Source organism: Cygnus olor, chromosome 13 (genome assembly GCF_009769625.2).
Source record: "Cygnus olor isolate bCygOlo1 chromosome 13, bCygOlo1.pri.v2, whole genome shotgun sequence".
Taxonomy (NCBI): Eukaryota; Metazoa; Chordata; class Aves; order Anseriformes; family Anatidae; genus Cygnus; species Cygnus olor.
Window position 1 is genome coordinate 12,901,261 of NC_049181.1, and position 20,029 is coordinate 12,921,289.

A 20,029-nucleotide genomic window follows, 5' to 3' on the forward strand; every position below is an offset into this window, starting at 1 on the left:
CTGACTTGTAGGAGACTATTTTAGCATCATTGACTGCTCCAGTGTAAGCGAGAAGAAGCAACTCTCTTGGTTTTGTCCTGGGAAACTTGAAAATGTTTAATTCCCAGCTTCTCTAGAAAGGCACTTCAGAAACACATTGACAAAAAAGAAAGCCAGAAGAATTAATAGCAATCAGGGTTCCTTTCAGCGAAGTGAATCTTGTTTAGATGCTACCTACTGGTTTGTGGAACTAAAGCCTGAAAGCAGTGAATCTTTTAAAGAGAAAAGATGACACAGGTAGGGAGAGAATCAATACCCAATTTTTCTCAGGAATTGCTTAAGAAAAAGAAGGAACGCAGAGAATAGTATTGCTATCATAATAACCATATTAAGTGTGCTTTTCTTAAGAACCACGTATGCAGATACAGGTATGTACAAGAAACCAAACAATAGATCCTGGATTTGCTAACCCTTCATTTATTGAGCTTCTGTGTTACACAGACTGCATTTCCTTGAAGAAAATGATTTTTTCTTTTGATTTAGTTAGTGTTTTCCCAACATTCTCACCTCTGTGATGATTATGAAGGTGACTTACTCCCTTAGGAATAATGTCTTATATGACACCTGATGTGTCTTACAAATTAAGGTAGATAAGTGGGCAATTTATCTCCACAGCTATCTCTGCAGAATTATTTTACTTTACTGACAAGAACTTTAAATTTCTCCTGCACTAGGTGGGAGGCTTCTCAATTTCTTTTGCTCTGAGCAACGTACCGGTTAACCCAAAACAAATGTATATGATAGATGAGACTAATTCTCCAAAAAGGAGCTCTGCCTCGCACCTGCTGCAGACAGGTTTGTGGCCAACCTTCCTTGACAGAGCTGGTGTGAATTCAGATTCAACAAAGAGACTGGAACATCTCTGTACTTCCTTTAATGACTGTTATTTTTAGAACAGTTAAAAGCCAGCAATGCAGCGTGAAGGGTATAAAGGAGTATGGAGTATGTGGGATAAGAATAAAAATATAATGACTCTGAAGGAGACAGAGGTGGTTTTTGTATGTTAACTGCAAAGCTTCCTGGTCCAGAGTGAAAACACCTGTATATAGATGTATTTCACAGAGTATGTGCTCTTTCCCTGATGGATCAGATGGTATTTTTAATCATGTAAATACATTTTAAAATGAAGTGCTTCGGCCCTGGTTCTCTACCTAGATGTCTGGATTTTACACCATTAATTCTGGTGACTTAGCATCAGTTTCTCATGATTTATTCCCACGTTGTTTAGATTGCAGTCCATTTCTGTGCTCCCTTCAAGAGTGAGACCCTTCACAGTGGTCATCTGGCCTTGCTCTGTCAAAGCAAATGGAGTTAGGACCATTGACACAGCAGCTCCATAAATCAGAAACACATCTACTTCCCACACGAATACTGTTATAGTCTTCAGCACTGTAGTGAAGCTGTTTACAAGCCATCAGTGTTTCTGTCTCAGTTGTGTACACGTATATTAATACAATATTTCTATTTGAAAATTTTCAAGTTTAATTACAGACACAGTTCTAGTGGGATTGCTGGGGAAGAACTCCGGTGACTTCCATTTAATTACTTCTGATTAGACCTTTGGTGTAAATGAAAGCAGAATCGAGCCCAACATAACCCCGAAGGGAACACTGCCAGCAGAAGCGTTCTGAGATATCTCAGTGATACCTATATATTTTAGCACGTGACATAAAGCACATTTTTTTCAATCCATTTGTTTCATTGAGAGGAAATGAGGAAAAATTTAAGCTAAACTGGTTAAATGAGGTGCTTACTGGAAAAGAAGTGGCTTAAATCAGTTAAAAGGAACATCAGTCAGAATTTAGTCACAGTCAACTGAAGTTGCATACAATTTTTTAAGAAATAACTTGAAGTTAGTGTTACAAAATTTAACAAAACAAGAAACAAGAATTCAGATTCAGGACATTTACAAGAATTTTGTCATTCTTCATTAACAGCTGGACCAGATCTTGAGTTGAATCAGTGTATCCAATGCACATTTACCCTACAAAAGATGGGGTGTGTTGTGTAAGATGACAGAGAGACTAACAGCATTGTGAAATGCCGAATAAAACAGCAGGGGCACAGTGCTCTTTGCTGATTTTCTGTTGCTTATTGGCTCTATCTTATTTGCTGTTTAACCACTGCTTAACATGGTGTATTCTTCCCCAGAATTTTGTAGAAAATCATTTGTGTGTGTCATTTGTATTTGTGTGTGGTGTGTATATGGAAGGGAAGAAGACAGGAACACTGCAGGAACAAAAAGGATAGATTTCATGTTTATTGGAAAAAGACACCTGCAGAATTCATGCTAGATTGGCCATTGCCATGAGCCTGTTGGCCCTACAAATGTGTTTTTTGACCCATAATAGGTTACAGCTTGATTTAATAGGCCACATTTCACTGCCTTTATGGACACCTTTACATCTTCTTTTCAGGGTAATTATCTTTACACACATCTGATGTAGCAATGTAATTGACTCCTGCTTTTCTATGGCTATAGGTTAATGAACCAAACTGATAATTTTTTTAAAGAGAATAAATCACTTGTGTATTGTTTTTGAAATGATAGTGAGGATGTATGTTTAGAACCTTGCTTGTGATTTAGCAAGAACACTTTGCAGAGAGGCAGCCACCAGCTGGGGCTTTATGCAGCACAGTGCACAGAAGTGTCCTGAGCAGTCCTCAAGTCTTCTGTGGGCTGGATCCTGCTGAGGCTAACACACTGAAAGCTGATCCGTGGCAGTTTGCATCCACAAGGTTGCTGTCCTATGGACTGGATGGAAAAACATGCTAAAAATCAGGAATTCTTTAAAAAAAAAAAACAAAACACTCCTGAAGAAATATGTCCTTTTATTCCAAAGCCAACATTTTTCCTCCAAATGCACATCAATGTGAGCTCAGTCATTTTTCAGTTCCTCATGTAGTAAAGTGTGCATAGATGGCAGTTCACCATTTTTTGATGCCAGTTTGTTTTCGTACAACTAGAAAGGATTCTGTGATTAACAGTGGTCATTTGGCATCGATTCTAGCTGTTTTAAAAATCTGTTTGAACAGTGGAAGCACTACAGCAGGGAAAGCCAAGTTTTCAGGTGCCTTTAGCTCTTTTCAGAATTTTAATGGATATTGCACAATGTCATTGCACCCTTTTTTGCTGTGTTCTTAACAGAATCAAGCAAATCCTATTTATTTTTATGAGGGGAGAATGATGTATTCATGGAGGGGGAAAAAAGGCATGCTCTGATATGAAATCTCACTTTTCTGTTTCCTGAGCATGGCCTGCAGTCCCAAAGACATAGCGGATGTCCATGTATGTTAATTTTTTAACCTGCAACATTTCCCTGTGGAGTTTTACTTGTACGTTACTGCTTTTCCTCTCTGGCTTAAGGTTCACTTCTGCATCAGCCACAGGCCATGACCGTGCATGGGGTGTCGGGAAGCCCTTTAAAACCGTGCCAGTGGACTTCCATGCAGGTTCAGTCTGTGTGGCTTTGCTGTAGAATTATTTGTGTTTATTAAAACAGTACCTCCAGAGGGTTCTGCCTCGGAGTATCTTTTGAGTTTTGATTTACTGGGGAGGTAAAGAGAGGGGATTTGAGGCTAGGAAATGCTTTTACAAATGTTACTCACATGAATGGGCCTATTAACTTCAGACTACCTGTGCGAGCTCATGTGAGCAAGGACCCTGACGAGGGCCCTAGTTAGTTAATGTGTGAGTGCACAGAACGTGCTCTGGGTGCCCGTTCTTGTTACTATTCAGGACGCGTTGGTCTATCTTAATAAAGATGTCACTTCCACTTTACTATCCCTGATTTACTTTATTACTGATTAACAAATATTGGATAGATGAATTGTACACAGAGTGCCAGAGCTTGTCTGGCCTTTTGATCATTTCGTGTCAGAAAGAAGATGCAAAAGGGTCGTAAACTTGTGGATCTACCCAGCAGAGGACGTGTGCATTAAGTGGGGATGCAGCCAGGTTGCCTGGCAGTATTTAGTGTCTTAATAGGCGTTGGGAGCAAGGGGCATCCAAAAATGTTGAGCTTCCCTGAGGATGAAAACGAACGGAGTCCAAAATGGCTCGTTTACACCTCTCCTAGCAGCTTACTGGAGTGTAGCTGAAAATGTGGGTACCAGTGTGTTCAGTCTGCTAAACAGCTCACTCTTACACCATGGCATGGCCAAACCACCAAATTCTCACTAGCTCCCATTAGGAAAGGGGCTTATGCAATTCAGGGTGTTTCAGTGTGTCTTTGTGCCCACCCAGCAAATTTCAACCAAATTTGGACAGTGGCACTCTTTAAAGTTTTTTGAAAACAAGCAGTCGGCTAGGGAAGAGAAAGCCTACCAAGGCTCTGGTCAGAAAACAGGGCATAGTATGAGCCCGTCTCTCATTAGACACTAAAAAATCCAGTCACAGAGAGAGGACAGACAGATGGACACACACAGAGCCGTAGGAAATCGGCCTTACTTGCACCGATCAAAGAGCGACTTGTTTAAAGCTTTGAGTAAGCTCTTCGCCTTAGTTCTTGTACCGTGGAACATTGTTACACATGGGAGTTAGGACGAGCCTACTGTAGAGCTTTGCTACTTGATATTTGAAAAGTAAAACTTGGAAAATATCCTCCAGAAATAGTGTCTGAGTGCAAATCCAACTGGTTTTGGCACTCCTCCCTCGCCCCCTGGTCCAAATTAAAATTCAGCTCCCTGAGCAGGCACAGCAGTGGGCCAACAACTTTGGGTACAAGAACAGACCTGCTGAGTTCAAAGGAGCTGGGCACACATGCAGATGTTTGCAGGACCGGGATCCTAGCTATTGCATGGAATTTGGCCTGGCTTTCTGCTTCCCTGTAGGATCTGACCTGTTGTTTTTAACCACCACCACAAACAGTGCATTTTAATATGGCTGTGATGTTATCCTGAGAGGCAACTGGGGATTAGCATACTGTATTTCATTATTTCATGACTTTTTATATATTCATATTTAGACTGAACAGTGTTAAAAAGAATATTTTATTTCATTATGCAATTTTTAGTGAGCTTATTATCAGTAATATGTTTAGCATAAAATTTATTAGTGACATGCCCTTTAATTTAGCCTGTCTAATTGGTGCTAATTTAGTTAGATTGCATTAAATTACACCCTTTAATGTAGCTATGTGTGGGTCAAGAAATCCATTCCAACAGGTTAGGTAATTTTTCATGCAGCTGAACAGTAAAAATGGTATTAAGGTAGCTGAAAAATGCAATCATGTTCCAAAATAATAGTTTTCCTGGATATGATTATCAAGGAAACGGGATTTCTGTTATAAGTGCTCTTCCTTTGAAGACTTATAGGGTTCATCTTCCATCTAAACTTGTGTCCCCAATCTCAACAACAAAGACGAAGGGTGGGAATTAAGATCATTACTCTTGCGTGAGGGGGAATTATTAAGAATGATCTTTATTTCAGCCTTCGTTCCTTCTTTATCATGCTCAGCACAAAGATAACAGTGAAAAATATGTTGTCCCTTCTTTTATCTGAGTTTCTGCTTTCTGCTCCATTAGAATTACTTTGGTCAGATGGTTGGAGTGGAAAGTAATTGATTTGATCTCAGCAGTGTACAAAGAAGCAATCTGAGCCTAACAAAACAAAACAAAAAATCTGACCTGTAAGAGTCATCGATCTCGAGCAGTAAGAGCAGAGGGCTGCAAGGCAGACTCCTGGGGGCAGGTCTTCAGCTGTTGTAAATTGTTGTGGCTGTTATGAGTCAATGGGGTTTGAAGTCACTGGCAATTTCGCCAGTGGAGGTGTCAGACCCTGGGTTCGGTTCCCAGTTCTCCGTACAACCTGCAGAAGGCTCCTGGTTCTCTCCAGTCCCTGAGCATGTCACTGTCTCCCTTCTGTGTACCAGTGATTGCTGTGCTCCCATGCCTCTGAGCACTCCTGCGTCCTGACTTGTCTGCTGGGAACCCAGGCAAGTGCACGGCAAACTTCTTTAGTATTTGGAGATGTTTTAATGCACATTTTGTGTGCATCAAGTGCCCCTTAGCTTTTCCATACCGTCTGTAGCAATGGGTCCAAGCAAAGGGTAGGGGAAAAGAGACAGCGAGGCTTTCTGTCGATGAGTATGAGTGTCATCGATGAGTATAATGTCAGTCCTATCTTGTATCAAAGCCATGGGAGATCGACAGAAAACCTCTCCTCCCTGCCTATTTTTTTTACCCGGAGAACTTGAGCCTTGTATAAAGGGTCTGACAGGTTTTGAGCGTGCTTCTGGAGATGTCCCTTGTAGCAGAATGGTTCGCTAACCTGATCCTCTGGTTGTGTGCTGAGGTTATGTTGTGGGGTTGTCATCGTTGCTGAGAGTTGTGCTGTTAAGCCGCACTTCTCGGTTTTATTGTCATTGTCCTGTTCTTCGTAAGCTTCGCTTTTCTACAGGCTGCGGATCCCTGAGGATGAGCTGCCTGAATATATAGTAATGGTTTCTCCGTTTTCCCACATCTCTCTCTCACTCCAGAGGTAACCTGAAAGCTTTACAAATACCGTGATAATCTCAGATCACCCGCACCCTCAGAGGGAATCTACACAGCCAAACGCAGCGGGAGCCAGGCAAGAAGGAGCAGTCAGTGGGAGCTCACACACGGGAATCAGTAGGGTGGAAGAATAGGTTTGTCAGGTATTTTTATTGTTACCAGCATATGTGACACCACTGTAGCTGAGTTGCATGTTACTGGGGTTTTGCAGGTAACCGACAGCACAGACTCAGAAATACAACCGTTGTTCATTCAGCCCTGTCCCATATTTAAGCTGTTCCAATTTTCCCCTGCAGCACCAATAAGAAAAATTACTTGGAAGACCAATACTTGAGCATTGAGAACAAAGCTAAATGCCTGGTCCACAAGGCTTTTTAATTCCTTGGAAAAGGTTCCCCTTCAGGTGCTAGAGCAGTTGTAGGGGAGTTAATCCCAAAAGGCACAGGAAGAGCCCCTTTTGGGGAGCGCTTCTCTGGACTAAGTTGATACCTGTTTGGTTTTCGGGAGGATATGAGATCAACTTTGCCTAACAACCCAGCTGTAAAACTGGCAGAAACGCCAGCAGCAGCAGCTCAATTGCAAACATCACGCTGAGTATTATGTTTTGGGTAAATAAATATAAAAAAAGAATAAGTGGAAATCTTCCTCTAATAGGGAAATACATCAATGATACTGTAATTAGAAGCAACATTATTCAACTGTAATAAAGTATTTATTTCACTGTGATTACAACAGTTGTTTATTCTTGGGAGCAGAAGCAGAATATCCGGACTGGAAAGGATACCGCAGCTGCCTAAAGCAAGTCCCTTAAATCTGGGCTTAGCCGCTCAGTCGATGCTCATCAGTGGAGCTTGAGAGGACAGGCTGGGCGAGAGCACCAGTCCAGCTGGGTCACAACACAGCTCCTGTGCCTGTGTGGGGCACCTGGGTTGTAATGAAACCGCAGCTCAAGCAGGACAAGGGGCCAGGCAGAAGTGCAGTGCAGCTGCCCTGGAAATCAGTCTGTGGCCGCAGTCCTCCTGCCACACAGGCAGGGATAATGGGCAGAATTATCCCAGAAATGAAACTTAATAGGCTGGGTGGGTTTTCAGAGCTTTAAGGAGAAGACTGGATTTTTTTAAGATGTGTGTTTATATATTGGCTTTCAAATTAGAACAATAAGCACTACACATGCTGGCCCTGATGGGGATGGTTGCAGGCACCTTGCTGCCTCCTAGCCTTTAACCCTGCCGGGGAGGCAGCGCTGAGGAGGCCGTGCTGGGGAAGGAGGGCCGAGCATCGCTGTGTCACCAGCTCCTCCCTGCAGGCCCTGATAGCCCTCGGTGATTCAAAAATATTCAGCAACATCACCTGGATGTTGTATGTTAACTGACTGTAGTATAAAGGGAGGTAGGTTAACTCTGAGATCTCATGCTGAAGTCACTGAAATTCGCCCTGCAGCTTTCCCCGCGTGCCCCCCTGCCCTGCCGCAGGGCTGGAGCAGGGCCGGGCGCTCTGGGCCTTGCTCCGCGTGGCTGCAGCGGCCAGAGGAGCGGTGCCAGCCCTGCCCCGTGCTGTGCCAAACGCTGAGCGTGCCAGGCCTGGTGCCAGGCTGCGCTTGGCAGCACTCAGCTGCATAAACAGGGACGCTGGGAGGGGACACAGCGTTGTGCTTTGGATGCTTCTGTCACGGAGATGTAGGCCACCGGTAGTGTCCTTGCTGTCTCACAGCATATTAGACTTGTGGCTTTTGGTTTCTGGTGACACTGTGCCATTGTCCCCACCTTCAGTGAGAAACTGGGGGTCAGAGAGTGAGATCTCCCGGGCTCCAACAAGAGGCCTCTGGCAGAGCAGGGAGCTGAACCAAGGTCTCTCAAGAAGTTCATAGCAAATGCCACGGCCATTTCAGCATTAGGTCAGGCTCTGGACAGCGGTGCAGGCTGTCCTCAATTGGCTGCCGTCGCTTGCAGGTAGCAGGCACCAGTGCTGGCACTTGCTCATTGTTTCGAGTGCTGGTAGGTGGAACGCTGCCGGGGGCATGTGAGCCAGTACTTTGTATGGTAATATTTAGAAAGAGATAAGAAGAAGCTGCTTTTCATCTAGTCTCATTCTTCCATGCCAGACCGTGCTTTCTTTCAGCTCAGGAGACTGAAATCTTCTGTTCTGTTGTAAAAAGAAATCACTCGGTGAGCAGAGGAGCTAATGAATCCTGGCTTGTAATGTCTCTCTCTCATGCGGATCCTCTGATATCTTACAAAGGGTGAGCTTTGTTAGCTTTTCCTGTAATGGGACAGCAGTGGGGCCCCTCTCCTATCTCCCACTGCCGCCTTTTCAAACTCGGAAGAGTTTCCTTATCTTTTGACCTTGATGCTGGACAGCAGGGGTGAGCTGAACACCCTTTTTAAATGAGAGCACAAACACACATTATTTTAGACTCCCACAAGTGCAGTCTGTAGGTGTTTCAGTTCTATCAGGAACTGGGCTAAAAATAAGACAAACAAATCCCCTGAAATTAAAAAGAAGCATCAATGTTTAAATGATTGTATCAGATAAACTGGGAAGTCATCTAAAAATTTCAAAATAAGGGCTGTACTGGCTGAGCTGCAATCCACCCACTCACAGCAACAGGAGTTGATACTTTATTAGAAGAGTGGGATGTTGTTCCCCAAACCTATTTTCTGTCTGTTAACATGTACACCAGACAACCCCATCATGGGGCTTCTGCCTTCTCTTTTTAGTCCACAGGTCAGCTTTCATTTTTCATCTCATTAGAATTGGCAGGGCAGGAGAAGAATGGTTTATCCATGCAGCTAACGAGAGGGAGACATAGGAAGCTAAACGGGTTAAAGTCAGTGCTGGATTCAAACATCAGATTTTCTTTGTCAGTTTATGTCACAAATGCAACCATACTTTAAATTCAGCTGCTTGAGTAACACCCAAAAGCTATCATTGCACTAATGCAATTATGATAGCGCATCACTTGCTGTAAATCACAAAGCTATAGATAGGGTGTAGTTGTCATGGTCTTTGTGATAAAAAGATGTAGAATCTCTAGTCAGTACAACGAGAGAGGCTGTCACTGATAAAGGGAATCTGGGGTTGGAGAGCAGTATTGATCATGCTGAGGAATTTACCAACTCTATCAGTTTTTGCACACTTGGAGCAGCCTGTCAGGATGCACCACCACCTTCACCTGCCTCAGGGCTGGAGGGATGAACTGAGAGGCTGGCATCTGCCTTGCTCAGGTCCTCTAACAAAAGGGCGTTTGTTTTGGGAAACGCTAGTTTTTAATTTTCTCGTACAAGAAGGCATGCTGTTTGGTAGACCATACTTGGAAATGTTAGACTGTATTTCCTTCTTGGAAGTAGTAATGGCCATCCCTGAGCATAGTCTCACATCATGCTGGTGGGGGGGGGGCTCGTTCTTCCCAGCTGGGCTGGTGCCAGACCAGTGTGGGCTCCCAGCAGCAGGGAGGGGATAACTGCATGGTTCCTGGGCAGCCAGTGCTGGGGAGCGGTGCTGAGCCCACCTGGGGCACAAGCTAGCGCCTTCTCCCTCGTGGCTTCAAAGTTGTTTGCAAATGATATAACTTCTCCACCTGTAACTGAGAATCAGGCTTTCCCTTCCTCAAGAAAATGTCAGTGCTTACCATCTGTGTTCATCCTCTCTAAAAAAAATAATAATAATTTATGGCCAATATTCATAAATTATTTACATTCAAAATGTGGAATTGTAGGCAAAAATGAATATTAAATGACCAAGTATGATGAAAATGGAAGGATTGGGCTGGGCTGTCAGGCTGATTGGTTGCTTTTCATGCATTTGGTTGTTTGTTTGTTTTTCCCTCAAGAAACTCCATGGATCAACATACAAAGAATTTATGTGATTTTTTATTAATATGTAGCATATGGCTTGAAAGCTTTTATACATTTATTGCTTTCACCCACAATCACATAGTTCCTTGTATTTGTGTGCCGGCATATAGCTGTGTATATGTACACAATCTCTGTACGTGCGTGTGTTTAAACTAATATTCTTTGTATAGAAATACTATAGCCTCATGTTGCAGCTTCTCTGGTTTTCACCACTCTCTTCTTTATGCTTGGGTGGTCATATTTTGAAATTTCCCCAGGACCAGTTTTTCATGCAGTCACGTTTCTCATCACATCTGAAGGATGTTGTGCTTCGCATGGTAATTAGGTCCTCTTTGTTTCATCTGCTGAACTGCTCTCTGTTACTTCCTGCAGCACACTCACGACTGGAGGCTATTGCTGAAATGTTAGAGCAGTGGAGATTCTCTAGGAGTAAACAGCTTCACGTTAACTTGCTTTTTTTTTTAAATGCTGATTTACATCCTGTTTAGACCTTGTGCAATTATATTTATCCTTGTTGCTTTCTTCGAGTAATGCCATTTATTGGAATAATTTATTATTGCATTGTGTGGCTGGTGGGTGTGTATGGAAATCATCCGCGTATTTACAAATACATATGACATTATATATAAAAACACACAAGCAGCTATCTATCTACCTAAGGCTTGAAAATGCTGATGGCTTAGCTGGGAGCGCAACTCGCTGTCAAGCTTTACAGAATTGAAGCTTTCCTGGCTTAAAAGAAAGCTCTGATTTTTTTTTTGCTTTCCTGGCCCCACGGGAGGGAGGGCAGGCTGCGGGTAGCTGCAGGCAGCGGCCGATGGCTGTGGGGCCAGGCGGGAACTGGGGGACAGCTCACGGAGGGAGCAGCTCCCTGTGGGGCACAGGGATGAGGATCCACGCGTGGCATGGTGGGGCCAGCAGCCAGCTCTCCTGCAGCAAACTCCTGCAAGGAGAGGGTCTTGTCCGGCGTAATTTCTACCTGTTTTGGGCCTCCCTTCCAGCTGTCAAGCTGCAATGGAGAATCGGGCCCCAGGTTTGCACCCTTTGCTGTTTAGAAGGGAACTTTCCAGACCAGCACGGCCCCTTTTCCTGGTGCAGCCAGCTCCGGTTGTAGGGCTCGCAGGTTGCTCGAGCTGGACCCAAAAGGAAATTCGCTGGAGGCTGCTCAGGTTGTACTGCCGTGCTTGTGAACACTGATGGTGGTGGGGACAGTGACAGGAACAGGATCAGGTTTACCTGAAGGTGCTGGGGAACCCATGCCCAGTGTCCCCAGGGAGAGCGGTTCAGGTTGGGCTGAGGAACACCCTGAGCTGATAGGTGCTGGTTACACTGCTGGCCTTGGGGGTGCACCCATATATACATGCAAATAATGTATGGAAGTGTGCACAGACATCAGAGGGGGAGAGATGTAAGTACCAGTGCTATGAAGCAAATGCAAACGTGGAGTTCCTGCTGGTGGTTTCTGTTTTTTTTTCCTATTGTGATTAATAATGCCATGATTACTTTGATTATAATGGTTGCAAATCCCTTTAAGTGGTATCCAGATTGAGGTTTATACGGCATTTTTTCCTTGTTGTTTGTTCTGAAAACATATTAAGAAAGTCTCTAAAATAACATTACAAAACGTCAAGTAAAATCCTGTCTCCTGAACGGCTGATGAGATCATGTGCGTGTGGCTGTGTGTTATCTTGCCCTGACACATGGAATTAAGTCTTGGACTATCCTCACCTAGGAAGACATCATTCTGCCAGCATTTTCCCTCCTCTGGCCGTTTCAGAGATGACAGCTTTTTTCTTTCAGCCAGTTAAAATGTGGCTGTTCCTTGGACAAGCCAATGGGAAAATTTGTCAGTTTGTTCATTTCAGAGAGTCTCTTCATTTCTTTTTGTTGAACTTACTGGTAGCATGCAAACAGAAATTGGTTTAAAAATAAATAAATAAACCACCAAAAAACCACCTTAACTCTGCAACAGTTCTGAAATTTTAATGAACCAAGATGTCTGTGGAAGGGAAACTGGATTTTCTGATAGCCCATTGTCAAAGCTGCAGGTGAGAGAAGGCTGTAATTCAGCCTCACCAACGTGGGACACACAGTTTCTGCAGTGGAAATTCAAATTTAGCAGCTATGTTACTTCTGCTAATATTATTTTTTATTGGGTTTTAAAAATTCAGGGAAATTGTGAAAATCAGAATTAGACAATTTAGGCATTTCCCTAATTTTTTAAAACAAATTCTGTGTTGTTTCTTTCTAAAGCTCCTGCCATTATTTTGTTTTGTTTCCTTAATGAAAGTCTTTTACAAGGTTGTAATCTGTAGGACAGAGATCGATTTTTGTCACAGTGACGTTTTTAAACTCAACACAAAGCGAACAATTTCAAATTTTCAGCTTTCTGCAAAGTTTTTAAAAAGTTAAATCCAAATCAAAGCAATTCCCCTTCCTCCCTCAAATTCGCAACTATCATTAGACAGCAAATTGCTCATTGTCTAGCTTGACAGGAGTGGTTGGCTCTCGGTCCTGCATGCAGATCCCCAAGCCACTGTCTGATGGCGAATTTATTGCCCATCTGTTTCCATTTCTGCACTGCGAGTTGAGCCTGGCTCACGAGCTGCAGATCACAGTTGTGGGTTTTGTGATCCATATTTATTTCACCAACTTCCAGTCCTTAACTGAGCCACCCCGATTAAGCGGACTGGTGACCCCAGCCTGTCTGTGTAGTGAGCACACAAGTGGGTTCATCCAGGAGGTGACCCTGCCCACGGAAGATCTCAATTAAATGCCTAAAGAATAACTTCTCGAAGATCAAGCAGCTCCATGCTTTAAGCAGTTCCACTAAAAGAAACCTTGTTGGCTTATAGAGACGTGCTGATAATGGGCTCATTGCCTTGTTAGGTCAGCCAGGAACTGATGCTGGGAGGTCCTTGGGGCTTAAGTACCAAGGCAGCATTGTATTTCTGGGGAGATCATTGCATTTCAAGGAGGTGATGTGAGACACGAGACTGCGGAGTCAGCCCCAAGCTGCATTTATTCCCCTGAAATGCTCACTGTGTCAGACCTGGTTTCAGTTATAAAATGGAAATAATAGAAAAAAAGGTCAAACCATTTATTAAGGATTGACATTTACAGCAGTCAGGAATCTCCAGTTGTGTACGGCTTTCTGTATATATGTCACTCCTGTGTGACACCATCCTGCTGAGGATCGCCAAGCCACTGCTTTCCTGCTCTAACTAGTAGGTGACTAGTTAGGTGTTGCTTACTGTATTTATACAGATGCACAAACAAAGGACCTCGGGAGTTAATTAACTTGCCTGAAGCTGCAGTACACCTCTAGAGCAAAACAAGAATATAGATTCCGGAGTCCTCTCTGTCTCTCAGATTTCAAAATTCTGCTATTTTGTACTTTATTCAGTTTTGACAGGTTATTATCAAAAAGTTTGTAATGAAACTGTTCGAAATTAACTATTTCCTAGGAAAGCTGACCGTTAAAGGGCTTGTGTCCTTGATCCCGTTGTAAGCAATGGGAGCTGTGCATTGGATCAATGACAGCATCTGTGGATTGAGGAGTGCAGCAAACCATAGATCGAAGGTAATAGTCCAGGCAGGAATCTGAAGAGCGATTGCTACCTGTGCTGTGTCAGGGCCTGGATGCAAACAGATCTACCGCAGGAGGCGGCGTGCTGTGTGTGAAATAGCACCAGCACCGGGCCATAGATCAGTGGATCTCCTTTGACACTAAGATCTAAGCAGGAAGAAAGGGAAGGAGAAAAATGTGTATACGTAGTTACATGCATGTACACCTGTGTGCACCCACATGTAGGGTGCATACGTGCAGACAGACACCTCAGTTAATTAAAGGTGCTGAGGCATTAAGTGACAAAACCCTCTCCAAGGGTACAGAGGGCTGGCTAATGTCACTGCTGATGTCCCTTAGGTATCATGCAATTCTGGTACTTGCCTCAAATGCCCTTCTGTGAGATTTGCATTGCCTGAGAGTCAGTCTGTTTTCTCCTTGCGTTAACAGTCTGACTCTGAGCGCTGAGCCTGGAGATCGCTGCACCTCAAGGAGACTCCGTGTGCACCCAGCTAATGCAGTCTCCTAGGCAGATCTTCATGGCAGTGCACGGCCACGTAGCTTTTCAAGTCCCATTGGAATTAATGAGAATTGTGTATCTTTGTCCCTCCATGTCAGGCTGCATATTTGCTTTTATTTGCCATAGCTTCATATTTCTGTTTTCTTCCCATCACTCACACACTGCTGCAGCATCATTTCTCAGTGCTTTCAGTTAAGATGCTAATAACCTTGTATTAGCTATTTAGGGGACCTTGTGCTATCTGCACAAGGCAGAGCAAGTACAATAGTAGTTCTGAAAATGTTGAGGAAAAAACATAATCGTAATCCTTTTGTAATTGATATTAGATCTCGTGTTCCTTGTTTCCCCTTCCTGCTCCCAAAAAGGAAACTTTTTAGCATCTGGATAAGATGCCAAGAATTACTAGCCAGCCCCAACTGCAAAAATGAAGAAAAAAGACATTTAGGTTTTAATGAAACATGTCCTCTAAGTTAACTTAAATGCTTGTTTAGATAGCTTTTGAGATAAGTCTAAGAATAATAAACTGTTATTTATAGGGAACTTCCTGGCCAAAGACCTCTGGGCAGCTCCAGAATACCAGAACAAAGGATTTACAGCCCACTGACTACTTAAAATGGTGATGTTATTTTCAGATTCAAAAGTCTTTTCCCCATTATGACAACCTGTTTGTGAAGAGGAAAAGCTGCCTACCAGTCCTTTCAGGTTCTGGAGTCCCCCTTGATAGTTTAATACATATGGGTCAGTTTATTTAGCTTGAGTTGGGAGCTTTTACAGATCCACATTATGTCTTCTATGCAGATTTGTTTTTCTGCTTATGGCATCAGTCAGAATAAATGGAGGGATGAGATCTGCCCCGGCTGCTGGAGGGAATTTCCCTGCAGTGTCCCCAGCCTCCTAATATATCAGTGTCTTTTCTAGTCCATTTCTGATGGGATCCGGCAGCAGGTCAACATCCTTAGGTAAAGAAGGGCTTCCTGAAGTGAGCAGCAGTCACAGGAAGTAAATTAATAGAAGCCGGCATCTGCTGATCTCTTTGACAATAAGGAATTTCGCTGCCAACATTTAGAAACCATTGGAAATGGTCTCCATTGGAAACCAGATTTCGACTTTCTGCCCTGGGCTGCCAAAAGTATTTCAGCATAAAATGCTAAAGTAAGTTGAACTTTGAATTATAATTTCAATGACTGTCTAGTGAAATGGATTAATGCTCTGGCACTGCACCTTTGAGGCTTTGGCTCGAATCTTGTAGGATAAAAATCTGTCTGCTTTGACAGTTGAAAAGGTCAGAAGTGAAATAATGTCAGGTGGTCTTAGCCCAATTCAATGTCTCGATTAAGAAGTAGATGTAAAAGTTGTTGATGGGGGATATCATATAAGATCCTTTGCAAAAATATAAATCATTTTTATTTACATTTTATCAGAAAAATTAGATGAAGGCTGCTGCATTCAGGAGAGGTGGAGCTTAGGTCAGACTTTAGGAACTCTGGATTTCAAAGTGAAGAAAATAGGGGTCACAGTATGTAGTATCTTAAGCTCAAAATCTTCTATCCATCATTAAATTGATTCCCTAATATATGACCATGTCAAATGTAGTTCTCACTCAAATATTTTAATTTAAAAGTTTAATTTAATTTAAGTTTAATTTAGGAATTTTATTAGTTGTGAGTGTATAGAAAGAACGTGGTTTTGTCACTGTTTAGGCAAGACAAGGGATCTCTTCAATTCACTTTTGGAAACTGCTGCAATTCAATTCCTGAACTTACTAAATGGGATTGTAGTTAACAAACAAAATACATACATTTGTGAAATGCATTTTGTCCCTTATTTGGAGATAGATGCATGTAATTCAATATGATAATGTATAAATTACTTCCTAAGACATCCTTGAGGAAGGGTCACTATGGCAAATATTTCAGCAATTTCTGTTGGGAAAAAGAAATAGATAAAGGGCTTGCGTCGGTGTGTCTCGGTGATGGGGATGCTGGCTACCAGAGACGCAGAGCACTTTCACTGCCTTGGGTTTGTCCCAGCCTCACCTCTCACGAGCACTGCTCACGTGTCAGGAGATGTTGGCACCACTCTTTAGAGTTAGGTTGCAGATTTCTTTTGCTTCTTTCAATAGGGAACACATACAAGATAGTGCAAATTGGAAATTAGCTGTCATGCCATACTACATAAGTACTGGTTGGTAATCTCTTGCAGATGATTAATTAAGTGAGCACTTTGTCCTTTTCAGCACTGGTAGGCACCTTTGTTTTATTTTATTCCCTGTTCCTTCTGCGCGTGTGTATATATGGTATGTTGTGTGTTTTTTTTTTTCAAGTTGTGTTTCCATCTTAAGGCAAATAAACCACAGACTCCATGTGATCACGATAGACTACAAGAGCTGATGGAACTGTGCATATGTTGTAAAGATTAATTGGCATTCAGTTAGGCCCCATAAAGCATGGCATGCCATGCATTATCCTCTATTTTGCCTTCGATTTACAATGCAGTTCAATTCACGTAGTGGGCACAGACCGAAAAACAGCGTATTTCTGAAGTATAAAATGTGTACTTTTTAGTAGGCTGATCATCCCAGTAGCAAAACCTGAGAAGAGCTTCAGAGCTTCAGACATGCCATAATTGTGGAGCAGCGGTAACACGGTCTTGCTTTTCTCTGCTAACCGAGATCTATTAAGTGGGGCCCAGGGGAACACTGAAACCACAGAATTACCTTTTATTTGTTCTATAGATTTTTCTGACAAAAAAAAAAAAAAATAGGTAACACATCGCCACGCTTGCACTTGAAAGAATCGGAGTTCAGCTGCGACACACGAAAAAAGAAAACCGTCAGCACCAGGGCACTTGGCTGGGCTGACGGCAGTGGGTGACGGAGCAGCCCTCGCCAGCTGATAAGGGAGGCAGGCAGGCCAAGCACCGGGATTGCCAACCATTATTTATAACGGAACAAAGTGGTAATTTTGCAACTATCACAGCTCAAATATGGGACCATTTCCCTAGTAATAAAACTATTACTCTGTAACTGTTTACTTATCAGGAGACCATTATGTGATTGATGACCTGAAAATGGAGGTTATCTTTCAATTCATTTGAAATGCAAACTGACTAGAAAATCTATAGTTATTGCGGCATATTTTAAGCAAAATCAGGCATCTACATTGACCTCCTATTTACATTTCTTTGAGAAGAAAAATCACATAAAAGCTATCAAGAAACACATTTCACAGCAGGCAAATTAATTGGTTTTACTGTATTTGAATGGAGGGTTTGTCAAATAAAACATGCCATGACAGTTAATAGTGTCATTTAGAGGCAGAAAATTATTGGCTTATTTGTTATTGGATAAAAGGAAGGCAAACACTTTGTATTAGGAAGTTTTAATGTGTTTAAAATCCTCATTAGGGATTTATGGACATTCTTGCTTAGCATAGCGCCTCATTAATTTGAGGCTAAACAGTTACTTCTGTGTTTCAATTCCAATTTTTTTCCCCCTTTTCTTTAATTAGATCTCGCATTAGAGTTTGGTCTCCACACCACTGGAGATGTAGAATTAATTAATGTGATTTATAAATCTAATGGAAGTGAGTTATTCTTAGATATCTTTTCATTTTAGCGAGCAGTTTAACTGCACATAACGTAAGTGCACACAGATCTAAAAGATTTTGGGAGCTTAGGAAAAGTATGCGACTTCTGTATTGAATACATTTAGCAGCGTCCCTTGGCATTAATAGATCAAAGCATTTTAATTAGAAATGTAACTAAAAGGGAGGTCATAAAGATCCCATTCAAAATCAGATTTTCTTTGTTCTAAGTTCTGTGCTGTCCAAAAAGCATTATTTTACCTCCCTTTTTGTATGATAACCACGACATTCAGTGGCAGTTGGGCTAATCATGTTTTACTATTTAATGAGCGTAAGATCTGACTCTTAATGTAGTCTGAGTTTGGATCAGATCCCAATAAAGTCTTAATCATCACTTGTGCTATTTTGTTGTTCTTAATAAAAGGAAAATGGGTTTTATTTCACATAGGAACTTCATTTATTTGATTGAAGTTTACGTAAGAAAAGTATTTGTGTGGACTAGTTATGCTAAAAGGCCATGCTGTTAGTTCAACTTGAAGATATTTCAAAATACATTTGCCTTGTTCCCCCCTGGGCAAGACCGTGTCCTTGCCCTTTCGGTTCTGGCCTTCTGGTTTGAAAAGCCGCGCTGAGGACGTGATTTGCAAGTTGTGTCTGTGGTGGAGGGCCATAGGAAAACTAGCAATTTGCAAACAAGCTTTGAGCAATTAATTTGGGTCCCAGCATTGGCCTTGCAACCGTGCAAACTGCTGTACAAATTAAACCCAGGAGAAGGCTTTTCTGTGAGGATATTCATACCTGGTTAAAAAAATGAAGTGGAGCAGATAACCAGCACAGCTGCCTGCTGTGCTCCTGCAGCCACGGGAAAGATGCTGTCAAATGTAAATAGATGCTTAAAAAGGTTCCTCTTTAAAAGCCCAGAAGAAATGCTATAGTCTGAATTCACGAGGTCAAATAATGCTTCAGGTTACATTGATGCAACCGTACTGACATCAGTGGAGCTTTAGTGTCACAAGTGCCACAGCCTGACCCGACGGCTTTGCTGCTGCTTCAGCCACGTCGCACAACGCTGCCTGGTTCTGCTTGCTCTCTGGCTGGCCTGCGCAGGGAATAGGCACTAAATTACGCTAATGTAAAATAGATTTAATAGAGATCCAGTTCCAAGTTGTATTAAATTTAGATGGTTGTGTCTGTAGAGTTGAGGGATTTTGAATGATTTCCAAGAGGTTCTACTCAAAGGGTTACGCTGAGAATAAGTACGGCTTCTCATTTACATTACTATAACTGAGAGCAAATAGACTCGGAAGCCAAACTCACTTCACACTCCTTTTGTACTTGAGCTGCCTCACTGTCTTCAGAGGAGTTAGATTTCATTCACACTGGTAGAAGTAAGACAAGAAGCAGACACTTGATCTTTATTTCTGCCACACCATATATCTCACCGCACCAGAGGGTTGCATAGTCTGTTAGGCAGGCTTTGATGTTTAAAGTGGACAAGTGCACAGTGGCATTTTAGGTCACTGTGCTTTTTATCATCAGTTTAATGGAAACATATAAGGTAACCACTACCAGAATAAGGTACATGAGAGAATGTGCTTACATTTTATAAGCAAATGAGTACTTGCAGTCATTGGAGGGTGGAGGAGGATGGGAAGGAGAAAGAGAGGGAGGAAGAGAGGGGAAACTGAGGAAAGAGAACAAGAGAGACAGAAAGGAAGGAAGAAATACTATTAAGTTCCCAATTTGTTTGTTCTTTGTCAATATTAAATGGGATGCACCAGCCTCTATGCAAGCAGTTAATATTTTGGTCACAAATCAAATGTACTGCAAATGGCACTTTTGTTGGACCTGGCTGAATACCGACATTACCGGTTACTCTGGTATTTTCATCACGGCAAGCCTCTAAAAAACTGCATTCAGAATATTCCATAAGTAAAACATGCAGCCTTACTCCCAGGAGACCCTGAAG

General features: G+C 42.4%; 1 protein-coding gene across 14 annotated transcripts in view; it reads left to right on the forward strand.

Annotated features, from left to right (window-relative positions):
• The window catches only part of AFF2 (AF4/FMR2 family member 2), a 328,163-nt gene that overhangs the window by 153,461 nt on the left and 154,673 nt on the right, over positions 1-20,029 (forward strand). The window contains exons 1-2 of one of the 14 annotated variants that reach the window (XM_040572859.1): positions 2,169-2,174; positions 4,589-4,594. The exons of the other annotated variants lie outside the window; for them this stretch is intronic. Coding sequence (XP_040428793.1) covers positions 2,172-2,174; positions 4,589-4,594 — 9 coding nt within the window. The 5' untranslated portion in view covers positions 2,169-2,171. Of the gene's footprint in view, positions 1-2,168; positions 2,175-4,588; positions 4,595-20,029 lie in introns of those variants that run through there. 14 annotated transcript variants of the gene reach the window in all.